The following is a 15414-nucleotide window of genomic DNA, read 5'->3' on the forward strand; positions in this document are numbered from 1 at the left end:
GAAATTATTTATGGACAGAAACAGACTTTAAATTTTCATTTGGTAAAGGCAACGTTTCATTCAGTACAGACAAAAAACGTTTACAATTTACTTCTTGTTTAAAGTAGCCAGTTCAGAGTAAGCCAAAATTATCCCGGAGAATTGTTTATATTAAAAACAGGCTGAGAGTTGTTTGATCTGTCATCACCCCCCAGATTGGAAGATAAACATTCTTCTTGTCAAGTTGTCTTTGGAAACCCCCTGTGCGGCTTCAAGGAAGACAAAACAAAGGTAAATAGTGTGCAACCCAAATCTTGCTTAACAGAATGATTTATCTTCAGGCCTACTAACCAGTGACAGGAGCACATCTAATTTTTTTCTAGTTGCTCCGCGTTTATTCATCCCTCTGAACCTAAATTCTGAGAGAAAGGAGTAGAGCGTTGGGTTTAAGACCGCGTACGCTGGCATCCATCATACTGCAAATGAATTTTGGCTCGAGCTGAAGGTAAAGTGCTCAGTCACTTTGTGCCTCAGTTTCCCTTATCTATATAATGGAGATTGTTGAAGGAATTAGGTGAGATTATACAGACCTTGGAACAGTGCCTGACATACAGGAAACTCTCAACATATGTCGAGAGTTTCCCTCAGCGCGCCACTTGGCTTGTCTTTCTAAATATTAGCATAATATAAATGGCATCAGAACGTGAGGGGCAAAGGCCACGTGATCCTTCCACGAAGGCCACTTGTAGGGGCCTTCAGAGAGTTAGCATTAAGGCTGGGAAAAAAAGGCAAGCGCGCCCGCGACCCGCGCGCGATTTCCCGCCGCGCCCGCGTCCCGGGCGGCGGGCGAGCTTCGGGGGCGCCGGGGCCGCGGCGGCGGCGACGGCGGCGGCGGCGCGAGCGGCGCCTCCGGGCCGGTGAATCATCCCTGCAGACACCGAGAGCCGCGGCAGCAGAGAGCAGCGCCGGAAAAATGGCTGAAGCGGGCACGGGCTTTCTGGAGCAGCTCAAGTCCTGCATAGTTTGGTCTTGGACTTATCTCTGGACCGTATGGTTCTTCATCGTCCTCTTCCTGGTCTACATCCTGCGGGTGCCCTTGAAAATCAACGACAATTTGAGCACAGGTAAGGCCCGGGCAGCCGGGCCCGCGGCGCTCGCCCCTCCCCCGCCCCGGAAAGTTAGTGCAACTCGCCCGGGGCCGCGGCCAGCGGGGGCGGCCGGGCGCGCGCTCGAGGACGCGCCGGGTCCCGCGCACCGGATGCCCGCGGCCACCCGCCAAGGACGCCGCGCCTCGGCGGGCGGGGTAGACGGGGTTGTGCGAAGGCGCCTGGCGGCCTTCGCGGCTCCGCGGCCCGGCGACCCCGCGGAGGAGGAGCCGCGCCGGCAGGCGGGCCTGACCGGCGGCTGCCGCTCCTGCGCCCGACGTGCTCGTCGGGCGGCGACAGAGGAGACGGAGGTCGGGAGGGAGGGAGTCCCCGCGTACGCCCCCTTGGCTGTCTGCGCGTGAACCCCGAGGGCTCCTCAGATTTGTACCGTGTCCTTCCAAACACGCTGTCGGCTGCGGGTGCAGAGCGTCCGAAGTGTAGTCGGACGAGGCGTGCCTCCAGATCCCGGCGCGACTCGGCCGGTCGCGGGCGCCCCCGTGAGGGTACTGCTCAGGGGTGACCAGCGGCGAAAACCCCAGAAGGAGTCGACCCCGCACCTGGGGCCGGGACTGCCCGCCTGTGAGCCCCCTGAGTTGCGGGGGAAGAGGTGTCTCTTTTAGATGGGGAGAGGGTTTCTCGAAGGTACTATCAGGGCTATGGATGACGTGTCAGGTTACCAGACGGAATGTCAAAGGGACAAAAGGAGAGATAGGAAATCTGGAATTTATGTTGGTTTTAAATGGTCTTAGCCCTTCTCTCTCCCTTCTCCCCGTCTGCATAAGGCGTTGATAACTAGTCATGTTCAGGATCTTAGATAAAGCTCCACATGCTAAGAAGTGAGCCCCGCCGTGTGTCCTCTCCACGGTCGTAAGTGCATAAGGTAATTAAACAGGATCTTAAACTTGCAACCAGACAACTGAATCATTAAAAAACAACCACAGAGAAAACTCACACCAACAGTGACACTCCGGAGACAAATCAAAAACACAAAGTATATTTTGCAGGAAGGGTTACAGTTCTTGAAGTCTGGAAATAGTTGTGCGACTCGTTAGAAAGGTCTTTTCTTTTTTAAAATTTCACAGTAATTTGGGAAATCCTTACATTCTTGAATGAATGCATATGTATTCTACCTAATGTGTGATTTACATACTCCGGGAGTCAGGGGTCTGGAAATGCATTTTCCTCTGTGTTGTTAACTGCACTAAAACAATTTTTAGAATGTATGAGATAATGTAGTCATTTTGTTAGGTACGTGTGCTTTTATTTATTTTTTAAATTAATTTATTTTTGGCTGCATTGGGTCTTCGTTGCTGCGTGTGGGCTTTCTCTAGTTGCGGTGAGCGCGGGCTACTCTTTGTGGTGTGCGGGCTTCTCATTGCGGTGGCTTCTCTTGTTGCAGAGCACGGGCTCTAGGTGTGCGGGCATCAGTAGTTGTGGCACGCGGGTTCAGTAGTTGTGGCGTGCGGGCTCTAGATTGTAGGCTCAGTAGTTATGGCGCACAGGCTTAGTTGCTCTGCGGCATGTGGGATCTTCCCGGAGCAGGGCTTGAACCCATGTCCCCTGCATTGGCAGGCGGATTCTTAACCACTACGCCACCAGGGGAGCCCCTACTTGTGCTTTTAAATACTAGACCTCATATACCTTGATTTCTTTAACTTGAACTCATGTTCATATTCACATTTGTTTCATAGTATCCCTTGGGATGGTACTCCTGGGGTGCAGATAGGACTCTGCACCCTAGAATCATCTTGCCATTTTTATAGGAGCTGCTCAGCCCTTGGATGCAGTCATCCTAGTGATGATGGCTTTCTGGCTTTTGCATCTGTTAGAGTGGTTGCTTATCAGAGTATTCTTCCTTGCTTTTGGTTTCCTTGCCTTTGGCAAATATATCTCTAAGATACCTTCACCTCGCAGCATGTGGGGTCTTAGTTCCATGTGGGATCTTAGTTCCCCAATCAGGGATGGAAACCGGGTGCCCTGCATTGGAAGGCAGGGTCTTAACCACTGGACCACTGGGAAAGTCCCCAAAGTTTTGTTATCTTAAGAAGTTGCTTGAATATATGAGGCCATGGAGTCTTATATTTATTGGTAAGGGGGTTTGATTTTTTTCTCCCAAAAAATTCATTGTAAGGTTTAAAAATTGTGAACGTTTCTCATTTAATACACATTTAAAATTTTTATTTCAGAACACACATTTGTACTACTACATTTTCTTAAAGTAGGTTAAATAATCATCTACGTGTGTATATGTGTGCATGTGCCCATACGTGCCACATACCAATGCTTTATACAGAACAGGCAAGAAGCAAAATACCTACTGGTAATATGTGTAATTTTAAAAAATATATATTTATTTATTTGGCCTCCCCGGGTCTTAGTTGCGGGTCTTGGGATCTTCTTTGCCACATGCGGGATCTTTAGTTGTGGCATGCGGAATCTTTAGTTGGGGCATGAGGGAATCTTTTAGTTGCAGCATTCGGGATTTAGTCCCTGACCAGGGATCGAACCCGGGCCCCCTGCATTGGGAGTGCGAAGTCTTGACCACTGCACCACCAGGGAAGTCCCAATATGTGTAATTTTTAAGGAAGAAAATTGTTAGGTCCTCTCCCAGCAACTTTAAATCTAGTATTTCTCACAAACACCTTTGTTAATTTGCATTAGGGTCATTTCTCATTTGGGCTTCTAAGAGATAGAGGAAATATGAAGACGAGGTATGAGATTCAGGCCGTCTGGGCTGAATCTCATCAGACACGTGATAGAGGGAACCTGAGACTATTTACCCCAGTGATGCTGGACTTCTGTTTTCAGTGTGGTTTTACCTATATTTTAGTCATAAAAGAAGGCAAAGGAGAAGCACACAGAGAGTACATCTCTCTCTGCCACTTCTGTGAGAAGGTAAGGGGAGAAGGGGACGTTGGACCCTCCTATGGTGGAACTTGTCCTTTCAGGGAGATCTAAATGGGTTCTAATGGGACTAATTTTGCTGTTTCTAAGTGCTATGGTGTTTGCCTCTTCCTGTGATGATGAAAGCACATGTCCCTGGAGAGGCTGTTGAATCTAGAGCTGCTTTTCGGAAGCTGTGGGTGGCCCAGGCCTCCTTCCTTAGGGAAGCTGACACTATTGACTGACTTGCAGATATTGAAAAATCCTTGCATTCCTGGGATAAATTCTACCTGATCATGGTGTATGATCCTTTTAACGTATTGTTGGATTTGCTTTGCTAGTATTTTGTTGAGGATTTTTGCGTCTATCTTCATCAGTGATATTGGCCTGTAATTTCCTTTTTTTGTGATATCTTTGTATGGTTTTCTTATTTTTTTTTTAATTTTTGAACTTTATTCTATTTATTTTTTTATACAGCAGGTTCTTATTAGTCATCAATTTTATACACATCAGTGTATACATGTCAATCCCAATCTCCCAATTCATCACACCACCACCACCACCCCCTGCTGCTTTCCCCCCTTGGTGTCCATACGTTTGTTCTCTACATCTGTGTCTCAATTTCTGCCCTGCAAAACGGTTCACCTGTACCATTTTTCTAGGTTCCACATATATGCGTTAATATACGGTATTTGTTTTTCTCTTTCTGACTTACTTCACTCTGTATGACAGTCTCTAGATGCATCCACGTCTCTACAAATGACCCAATTTTGTTCCTTTTTATGGCTGAGTAATATTCCATTGTATATATGTACCACATCTTCTTTATCCATTTGTCTGTCGATGGGCATTTAGGTTGCTTCCATGACCTGGCTATTGTAAATAGTGCTGCAATGAACGTTGGGGTGCATGTGTCTTTTTGAATTATGCTTTTCTTTGGGTATATGCCTAGTAGTGGGATTGCTGGGTCATATGGTAGTTCTATTTTTCATTTTTTTAAGGAACCTCCATACTGTTCTCCATAGTGGTTGTATCAATTTACATTCCCACCAACAGTGCAAGAGGGTTCCCTTTTCTCCACTCCCTCTCCAGCATTTGTTGTTTGTAGATTTTCTGATGATGCCCATTCTAACTGGTGTGAAGTGATACCTCATTGTAGTTTTGATTTGCATTTCTCTAATAATTAGTGATGTTGAGCAGCTTTTCATGTGCTTCTTGGCCATCTGTATGTCTTCTTTGGAGAAATGTCTATTTAGGTCTTCTGCCCTTTTTCTTTTTTTTTTTTGCGGTATGCGGGCCTCTCACTGTTGGGGCGTCTCCAGTTGCGGAGCACAGGCTCGGGACGCGCAGGCTCAGCGGCCATGGCTCACGGGCCCAGCCGCTCCGCGGCATGTGGGATCTTCCCAGACCAGGGCACGAACCCGTGTTCCCTGCATCGGCAGGCAGACTCTCAACCACTGCGCCACCAGGGAAGCCCTTCTGCCCATTTTTGGATTGGGTTGTTTGTTTTTTTAATATTGAGCTGCATTTTTTTTTAATATTGAGCTGCAAATTTATATATTTTGGAGGTGACTCCTTTGTCCATTGATTCGTTTGCAACTATTTTCTCCCAGTGTGAGGGCTGTCTTTTTGTCTTCTTTATGGTTTCCTTTGCTGTGCAAAAGCTTTGAAGTTTCATTAGGTCCCATTTGCTTATTTTTATTTTCATTACTCTCGGAGGTGGATCAAAAAAGATCTTGCTGTGATTTATGTCAAAGAGTGTTCTTCCTATGTGTTCCTCTAAGAGTTTTCTAGAGCCCAGTCTTACATTTAGATCTGTAATCCATTTTGAGTTTATTTTTGTGTATGGTGTTGGGGAGTGTTCTAATTTCATTCTTTCACATGTAGCTGTCCAGTTTTCCCAGCACCACTTATTGAATAGACTGTCTTTTCTCCATTATATATCCTTGCCTCCTTTGTCATAGATTAGTTGACCATAAGTGCGTGGGTTTATCTCTGGGCCTTCTATCTTGTTCCATTGATCTATATTTCTGTTTTTGGGCCAGTACCATATTGCCTTGATTACTGTAGCTTTGTAGTATAGTCTGAAGTCCGGAAGCCTGATTCTGCCAGCTCCGTTTTTTCCCTCAAGACTGCTTTGGCTTTTTGGGGACTTTTGTGCCTCCGTACAAATTGTAAAATTTTTTGTTCTAGCTCTGTAAAAAATGCCATTGATAATTTGATAGGGATTGCATTGAATCTGTAGATTGCTTTGGGTAGTGTAGTCATTTTCACAATATTGATTCTTCCAATCGAAGAATATGGTATATCTCTTCATCTGTTCATATCATCTTTAATTTCTTTCATCAGTGTCTTACAGTTTTCTGCATACAGGCCTTTTGTCTCCCTAGATAGGTTTATTCCTAGGTATTTTATCCTTTTTGTTGCAATGGTAAATGGAAGTGTTTCCTTAATTTCTCTTTCAGATTTTTCATCATTAGTGTATAGGAATGCAAGAGATTTCTGTGCATTAATTTTGTATCCTGCTACTTTGCCAAATTCATTGATTAGCTCTAGCAGTTTTCTTGTGGCATCTTTAGGATTCTCTATGTATAGTATCATGTCATCTGCAAACAGTGACAGTTTTACTTCTTATTTTCCAATTTGGATTCCTTTTATTTCTTTTTCTTCTCTGTTTGCCATGGCTAGGACATCCAAAACTATGTTGAATAATAGTGGTGAGAGTGGACATCCTTGTCTTGTTCCTGATCTTAGAAGAAATGCTTTTAGTTTTTTACCATTGAGAATGATGTTTGCTGTGGGTTTGTCGTATATGGCCTTTATTATGTTGAAGTAGGTTCCCTCTTTGCCCACTTTCTAGAGAGATTTATCATAAATGGATGTCGAATTTTGTCAAAACCTTTTTCTGCATCTATTAAGATGACCATATGGTTTTATTCTTCAATTTGTTAATATGGTTTATCACATTGATTGATTTGCATATATTGAAGAATCCTTGCATCCCTGGGATAAATCCCACTTGATCATGGTGTATGATCCTTTTAATGTGTTGGTGGATTCTGTTTTCTAGTATTTTGTTGAGGATTTTTGCATCTATATTCATCAGTGATATTGGTCTGTAATTTTCTTTTTTTGTAGTATCTTTGTCTGGTTTTGGTATCAGGATGGTGGTGGCCTCATAGAATGAGTTTGGGAGTGTTCCTTCCTCTGCAATTTTTTGGAAGAGTTTGAGAAGGATGGGTGTTAGCTCTTCTCTAAATGTTTCATAGAATTCACCTGTGAAGCCAGGTGATCCTGGACTTTTCTTTGTTGGAAGATTTTTAATCACAGTTTCAATTTCATTACTTGTGATTGGTCTGTTCATATTTTCTATTTCTTCCTGGTTCAGTCTTGGAAGTTATACCTTTCTAAGAATTTGTCCATTTCTTCTAGGTTGTCCATTTTATTGGCATAGAGTTGCTTGTAGTAGTCTCTCAGGATGCTTTGTATTTCTGCAGTGTCTGTTGTAACTTCTCCTTTTTCATTTCTGATTTTATTGATTTGAATCCTCTCCCTCTTTTTCTTGATGAGTCTGGTTTATCAGTTTTGTTTATCTTCTCAAAGAACCAGCTTTTAGTTTTATTGATCTTTGCTATTGTTTTCTTTGTTTCTATTTCATTTATTTCTGCTCTGATCTTTATGATTTCTTTCCTTCTGCTAACTTTGGGTTTTGTTTGTTCTTCTTTCTCTAGTTCCTTTAGGTGTAAGGTTAGATTGTTTATTTGAGATTTTTCTTGTTTCTTGAGGTAGGCTTGTATAGCTATAAACTTCCCTCTTAGAACTGCTTTTGCCACATCCCATAGCTTTTGGACTGTCATGTTTTCATTGTCATTTGTCACTAGGTATTTTTTGATTTCCTCTTTGATTTCTTCAGTGATCTCTTGGTTTTTTAGTAAAGTGTTGTTTAGCCCCCCTGTGTTTGTGTTTTTTACATTCTTTTCCCTGTAATTGATTTCTAATCTCCTAGCTTTGTGGTCAGAAAAGATGCTTGATATGATTTCAGTTTTCTTAAATTTACTGAGGCTTGATTTGTGACCCAAGATGTGATCTATCCTGGAGAATGTTCCATGTGCACTTGAGAAGAAAGTGTGTTCTGTTGTTTTTGGATGGAATGTCCTATAAATATCAATTAAATATATCTGGTCTATTGTGTCATTTAACGCTTGTGTTTCCTTATTAATTTTCTGTTTGGATGATCTGTCCATTGGTGTCAGTGAGGTGTTAAAGTCCCGCACTATTATTGTGTTACTGTTGATTTCCACTTTTATAGCTGTTAGCAGTTGCCTTATGTATTGAGGTGCTCCTATGTTGGGTGCATATATATTTATAATTGTTATATCTTCTTCTTGGATTGATCCCTTGATCATTATGTAGTGTCCTTCCTTGTCTTTTGTAACGTTCTTTATTTTAATGTCTATTTTATCTGATATGAGTATTGCTACTCCAGCTTTCTTTTGATTTCCATTTGCATGGAATATCTTTTTCCATCCCCTCACTTTCAGTCTGTATGTGTCCCTAGGTCTGAAGTGGGTCTCTTGTAGGCAGCATATATATGGATCTTGTTTTTGTTTCCATTCAGCATGCCTGTGTCTTTTGCTTGGAGCATTTAATCCATTCACGTTTAATTATCGATATGTATGTTCCTATGACCATTTTCTTAATTGTTTTGGGTTTGTTTTTGTAGGTCCTCTTCTTCTCTTGTGTTTCCCACTTAGAGAAGTTCCTTCAGCATTTGTTGTAGAGCTGGTTTGGTAGTGCTGATTTCTCTTAGCTTTTGCTTGTCCGTAAAGCTTTTGATTTCTCCATCTAATCTGAATGAGATCCTTGCTGGGTAGAGTAATCTTGGTTGTAGGTTCTTCCCTTTCATCACTTTAAGTATATCATGCCACTCCCTTCTGGCTTGTAAAGCTTCTGCTGAGAAATCAGCTGTTAACCTTATGGGGGTTCCCCTGTATATTATTTGTCACTCTTCCCTTGCTGGTTTCAATAATTTTTCTTTGTCTTTAATTTTTGCCAGTTTGATTACTATGTGTCTCGGCATGTTTCTACTTAGGTTTATCCTGTATGGGACTCTCTGCACTTCCTGGACATGTGTGGCTATTTCCTTTCCCATTTTAGGGAAGTTTTTGACTATAATCTCTTCAAATATTTTCTCTGGTCATTTCTCTCTCTCTTCTCCTTCTGGGACCCCTATAATGCGAATATTGTTGCATTTAATGTTTTCCCAGAGGTCTCTTAGGCTGTCTTCATTTATTTTCATTCTTTTTTCTTTATTCTGTTCTGGCAGCAGTGAATTCCACCATTCTGTCTTCCAGGTCACTTATCCGTTCTTCTGCCTCATTTATTTTGCTATTGATTCCTTCTAGTGTATTTTTCATTTCAGTTATTGTATTGTCCATCTCTGTTTGTTTGTTCTTTAATTCTTCTAGATCTTTGTTAAACATTTCTTGCATCTTCTTGATCTTTGTCTCCATTCTTTTTCTGAGGTCTTGGATCATCTTCACTATCATTCTGAATTCTTTTTCTGGAAGGTTGCCTATCTCCACTTCATTTAGTTGTTTTTCTGGAGTGTTATCTTGTTCCTTCATCTGGTACATAGCCCTCTGCCTTTTCATCTTGTTTGTCTTTCTGTGAATGTGGTTTTTTTCCCACAGGCTGCAGGATTGTAATTCTTGCTTCTGTTGTCTGTCCTCTAGTGGATGAGGCTATCTAAGAGGCTTGTGTAAGTTTCCTGATGGGAGGGACTGGTGGTGGGTAGAGCTGGCTGTTGCTCTGGTGAGCAGAGCTCAGTAAAACTTTAATCCGCTTGTCTGCTAATGGGTGGGGCTGGGTCCCCTGCCTACTGGTTGTTTGGCCTGAGGCGACCCAACACTGGAGCCTACCCAGGCTCTTTGGTGGGGCTAATGGCCGGCTTTGGGAGGGCTCACGCCAAGGAGTACTTCCCAGAACTTCTGCTGCCAGTGTCCTTGTCCTCACGGTGAGACCGAGCCACCCTCCACCTCTGCAGGAGACCCTCCGACACTGGTAGGTAGGTCTGGTTCAGTCTCTGTGGGGTCACTGCTCCTTCCCCTGGGTCCCGATGTGCACACTACTTTGTGTGTGCCCTCTGAGAGTGGAGTCTCTTTTTCCCCCAGTCCTGTCTAAGTCCTGCAATCAAATCCCGCTAGCCTTCAAAGTCTGATTCTCTAGGAATTCCTCCTCCTGTTGACAGACCCCAAGATTCGTAAGCCTGACGTGGGGCTTAGAACCTTCACTCCAGTGTGTGGACTTCTGTGGTATAAGTGTTCTCCAGTTTGTGAGTCACCCACCCAGCAGTTATGGGATTTGATTTTACTGTGATTGCGCCCCTCCTACCATCTCATTGTGGCTTCTCCTTTGCTTTGGATGTTGGGTATCTTTTTTGGTGAGTTCCAGTGTCTTCCTGTCAATGATTGTTCAGCAGTTAGTTGTGATTCCAGTGTTCTCGCAAGAGGGAGTGAGAGCATGTCCTTCTACTCTGCCATCTTGAACCAATCTCCTTTGTACGGTTTTGGTGTCAGGGTGATGTTGGCCTCAAAGAATGAGTTTGGAAGTGTTCCTTGCTCTGCAGGTTTTTGGAATAGTTTGAGGAGGATAGGCGTTAACTCTTCTCTAAATGTTTGGTAGAATTCACCTGTGAAACCATCTTCTGTTTTTTTGGGAGTTTTTAAATTTAAATCTTATAATGAAAACTGAATTTAGGAAAGACAAAGGAGGAAACAAACATATTAGGAATAGCACACAGTGGTTAGTTTGATAATTGATTTTTGATGTTCTGCCCTTGAGTTGGATAGGAGAATGTTAAAATAGTTCTATGATTTACTGAAAATATAATGAACTTTTGACAAGATTTTTTAAAACCCCAAATTATATTGTTACTTGTCAGTTTTCAAGTGAATTAATTATCCTAAAACAATGCTTTTCCAAAAGGGCAGAAAATTAATTGTAGACAGGAGCAGTCATGCAGGATATTATTCAAGAAAAACAGTAGTATAGATTAATCTTTTTTTTTTTTTTTTTTTTTTTTTACCGGTACGCGGGCCTCTCACTGTTGTGGCCTCTCCCGTTGCGGAGCACAGGCTCCGGACGCGCAGGCTCAGCGGCCATGGCTCACGGGCCTCGCCGCTCCGCGGCATGTGGGATATTCCCGGACCGAGGCACGAACCCACATCCCCTACATCGGCAGGTGGACTCTCAACCACTGCGCCACCAGGGAAGCCCTATTTCTCTATTTTTAACATAAATATACAAACTATATTTTGTAGAATCCTTTTAGATTTATAGAAGATTACTAAAATAGTACAGAGAGTTCCCATATACCTAACATCCAGTTTCCCCTATTACTAATATCTTACATTATTATGGTACATTTGTTTCAATTAAGGAACCAATATTGACACATCATTTTTTAAAAATTATTTTATTGAAGTATAGTTGATTTACAATGTTGTGTTAGTTTCTGGTTTACAGCAAATGATTCAGATATATATGTCTGAATATATATATGTTAATAGTTTGCATTTGCTACTCCCAAACTCCCAGTCCATCCCTCCCGCACCTCCCCTTTCCCATGGCAACCACAAGTCTGTTCTCTATGGCTGTGAGTCTGTTTCTGTTTCATAGATAAATTCATCTGTGACACATCATTTTTAATTGAAGTCTATATATCATTCAGATTTCCTTAGTTTTTACCAAATGTCCTTTTACTATGTTCCAGGATTCCATCCAGTATACCACACTACATTGTTGTCATGTCTCCTTAGACTTCTTTTGGCTGTGACAGGGTTTCATATTTTTCTGGTTTTTGATGACCTTGATAGTTTTGAGGAGTATTGGTTAGGTGTTTTGTAGACTCTTCCTGAACTGGGATATGTCAGGAGTTTTTCTCATGATTTTTCTGGGATTATGGATTTGGGGAGGGAGGACCACAGAGGTAAAACACCATTTTCATTACATATCATGGGTACATACCATCAATTTGATTTGTCACTGTTGATGTTGACCTTGATCACCTGACTGAGGTGGTTTAGTGTTTGTCAAGTTCTACACTGTAAAGCTACTCCCCTCTCCCCTTCAAATACTGTACTATTAAAATGGAAGTCACTTTGCACAGCCCATGCTTCTGGAGTGAAGTTTTGCTTCCCTTTGTAAAAATAAACAGAGACCACCCAAAAGGAATAAGTAAAGGCTGTTTATTCAGAGCTTGCTATAGCAAGGAAGAACTTCACCAAGAATTGTTCACCATTTTGGAAACTCAGGACTCCAATAGCAATACCATTTGTAGTATCTGAGTCGCTAATATGACATACTTGTATCGGCCTGCATTGGTAGTTGTTGCATTCATGGTGATGCTATGTAAGGGTACAAGTGTCTGTCTACTTCATTAAATGTTTTACCAAAGTCATGAAAACATTTGCATTCTGAATACAATTGTATTATTTTAAACAGGGACAGAGTGAGGCATGTGAGGTGCCTGGGTGCAGAATTTAAGGAGCTACTCTCTCTCAGTCCTGCAGGTGCAGCTTCAGCATTTGCATGACTTTGCCTTAAATTTTATACCCTGAGTGCCTTGCTCGCCTTATCCCTTATCCTGCCCTTGATTACAAATTGTGTTCTGTTTACTTCTTCTTTATATTAGGGTTAGGATATTATATTGGTTATTTTTGAAATTTATGTGTGAGAGTAGGTAGATTATTAAGTTTGTTATAGGATAGAAAGAGGGTGTTTAAAATTAGTTTTTATAAAAGGTGTTAGATCTGATTGGACTGAGAACCACTGCTGTAGGGCATATATTTGGAAGTGTCCCTTCCTTAGCCATATCAGCGTCTTCAGTTTTACTGGATATTTCCAGATTAATTTACATATGATTGTATTAGTCAGAGATTGCTGCAGTAATGCTACATAAAACAAAACAAAACAAAAAAACACTTCAAAACTTAGTGGCTTAAAACAACAAGTGTTCGGGGCTTCCCTGGTGGCGCAGTGGTTGAGAGTCCGCCTGCCGATGCAGGGGACGCGGGTTCGTGGCCCGGTCCGGGAAGATCCCACATGCCGCGAAGCGGCTGGGCCCGTGAGCCATGGCCACTGAGCCTGCACATCCGGAGCCTGTGCTCCGCAATGGGAGAGGCCACAACAGTGAGAGGCCTGCGTACAGCAAAAAAAAAAAAACAAACCAAAAAAACAATAAGTGTTTATTTTTCCCTGTTGCAACTCAAATGTGCTTGGCTGGATTCCTGACTCCAGACATCGGGCTCCAGGCTCCGGGCTCCAGGCTACAGATTAGGTTAAGGTCGGATTCAGGTCTGCTCCACGTCTCTCATTCTGTTGGACAAATAGCTACCCAATCTTCTCATGCAACATGGCAAGAGCAAAAAGAAGGCAAGTGGAAATATGTAAAACCTCATGTGGGTCATATCTAGAACTGGCCTACTGTCTCCTTCTCTGTCACTTCTGCCTACTTTCCATTGGTGAGAGCAAGTCATAAGCCCAACATCTGTGGGGTAGGAAATATGTAAAACCTCATGTGGGTCATATCTAGAACTGGCCTACTGTCTCCTTCTCTGTCACTTCTGCCTACTTTCCATTGGTGAGAGCAAGTCATAAGCCCAACATCTGTGGGGTAGGGAAGTATACTCTGCTTATTCTGCAGAGCCATCTGGAAAAGTTGTGGATCATAATTCCAATACAAGGAGGGTATGAAGAATTATGACCAATGATTCAGTTTACTACAATGGTTGTACCATTATATACTCTACCAGTCATGTATGCAAGCTTCTATTTCTCAGCATCTTCAAGATCTTGATGTTACCAGACTTCAACATTTTTGCTAGTTTGATGCATGCCAAATGACATATTGTTATTTTAATTTGCATTTCCAATTGTATATGTCTATTCAAAATATTTACTATATACTTGTTTTTAAAGATTAGTTTTTCTTCCACTATAAAGTCAGTTAATAAGAATAATAAAATCTTTTTGTGATGAAAACAAAAATATGAGATTATGATGGTTGTAATTAGTTACAAACTCTGGCAACCAATTTCTATTCTTTTGCTTACATGATGTCAGATATTCTGAAGAATATTAAAAATGTCTATACTCTTTTTTAAAATAAATTTATTTATTTTTGGCTGTGTTGGGTCTTTGTTGCTGCATGTGGGCTTTCTCTGGTTGCGTTGAGCGGGGGCTGCTCTTCATTGCCGTGCGTGGGCTTCTCATTGCAGTGGCTTCTTTTGTTGTGGAGCATGGGCTCTAGGCGTGCAGGCTTCAATAGTTGTGGCTCGTGGGTTCTAGAGTGCAGGCTCGGTAGTTGTGGTGCACGGGCTTAGTTGCCCCGTGGCATGTGTGATCTTCCTGGACCAGGGCTTGAACCCGTGTCCCCTGCACTGGCAGGCGGATTCTTAACCACTGCACCACCAGGGAAGCCCTATACTCTGTTTCTGAAAGACCCTTTTAGTTCTGACATTATGATTCTGTGGACATGGTGCATTTACAATTTTCTTTCTACTTAGTAATCTAATTCTGTTGAATCCATTTAGTAAGTCGGGTATACGCTATGTATTCCAAACTACTCTTTTGAAAATGTGACTGGTTATTACAGAATATGCTGCTGTTGTGAGTTTCAGTAAACGGATTTCTGGGGTGTTTCTCTGGGAAGAGTGCTTCCTCTTTACTGGCACTGCTCCATCTGGAGGCAGCGCTTACCGGTGGACTCCATCCAGGTGAGAGAGGCGTGGGGAGGAAGAAAGGCACCCACAGAGTTTCTGCCTTGTATTGGGTGGGCCAAAAAGTTCCTTTGACTTTTCATTAAAAAAAAAAAAAGACACATTTTTCATTTTCACCAAGAAGTTTATTGGACAATGTATTCACCGTTTTGTTCCACTACCTTCTGCCATTTTTCAGGCAACTTCGTAATTCCATCTTCCCAAAACTATTTATCTTTTTGAGCAAAGAACTGGTCCAGGTGCCTTTTACAGTCTTTCAGGGAATTGAAATTTTCTCCATTAAGAGAATATTGTAAAGACCGAAATAAATGGATATCTGAAGGTGCAATGTCTGGTGAATATAGTGGATGAATCAGAACTTCCCAGCCAAGCTGTAACAGTTTTTGCCTGGTCAGCAAAGAAACACGCAGTCTTGCGCTATCCTGATGGAAGAGTATACGTTTTCTGTTGACTAATTCTGGACGCTTTTCGTCAAGTGCTGCTTTCAGTTGGTCTAACTGAGAGCAGTATTTGTTGGAATTAATCATTTTGTTTTCCAGAAGGAGCTCTGTATAATAGAGGACTCCTTTCCAATCCCACCATATACACAACATCACCTTCTTTGGATGAAGACTGGCCTTTGGTGT

At 42.3% G+C, this 15414-nt stretch overlaps 1 protein-coding gene across 4 annotated transcripts in view; it reads left to right on the forward strand.

The window, feature by feature from the left end:
* Positions 1 to 901: 901 nt before the first annotated feature.
* ST7 (suppression of tumorigenicity 7) overlaps positions 902 to 15414 on the forward strand; it is a 253601-nt gene continuing 239088 nt past the window's right edge. For all 4 annotated transcript variants that reach the window (XM_029233721.1, XM_029233723.1, XM_029233720.1 and 1 more), the window contains exon 1: positions 902 to 1103. In XM_029233721.1, the coding sequence (XP_029089554.1) occupies positions 953 to 1103 (151 nt within the window). In that variant the 5' untranslated portion in view covers positions 902 to 952. The remainder of the gene's footprint in view (positions 1104 to 15414) is intronic.

This window comes from Monodon monoceros, unplaced genomic scaffold (assembly GCF_005190385.1).
Source record: "Monodon monoceros isolate NGI ecotype Baffin Bay Population unplaced genomic scaffold, NGI_Narwhal_1 Super_Scaffold_2, whole genome shotgun sequence".
In the NCBI taxonomy this organism is placed as follows: Eukaryota; Metazoa; Chordata; class Mammalia; order Artiodactyla; family Monodontidae; genus Monodon; species Monodon monoceros.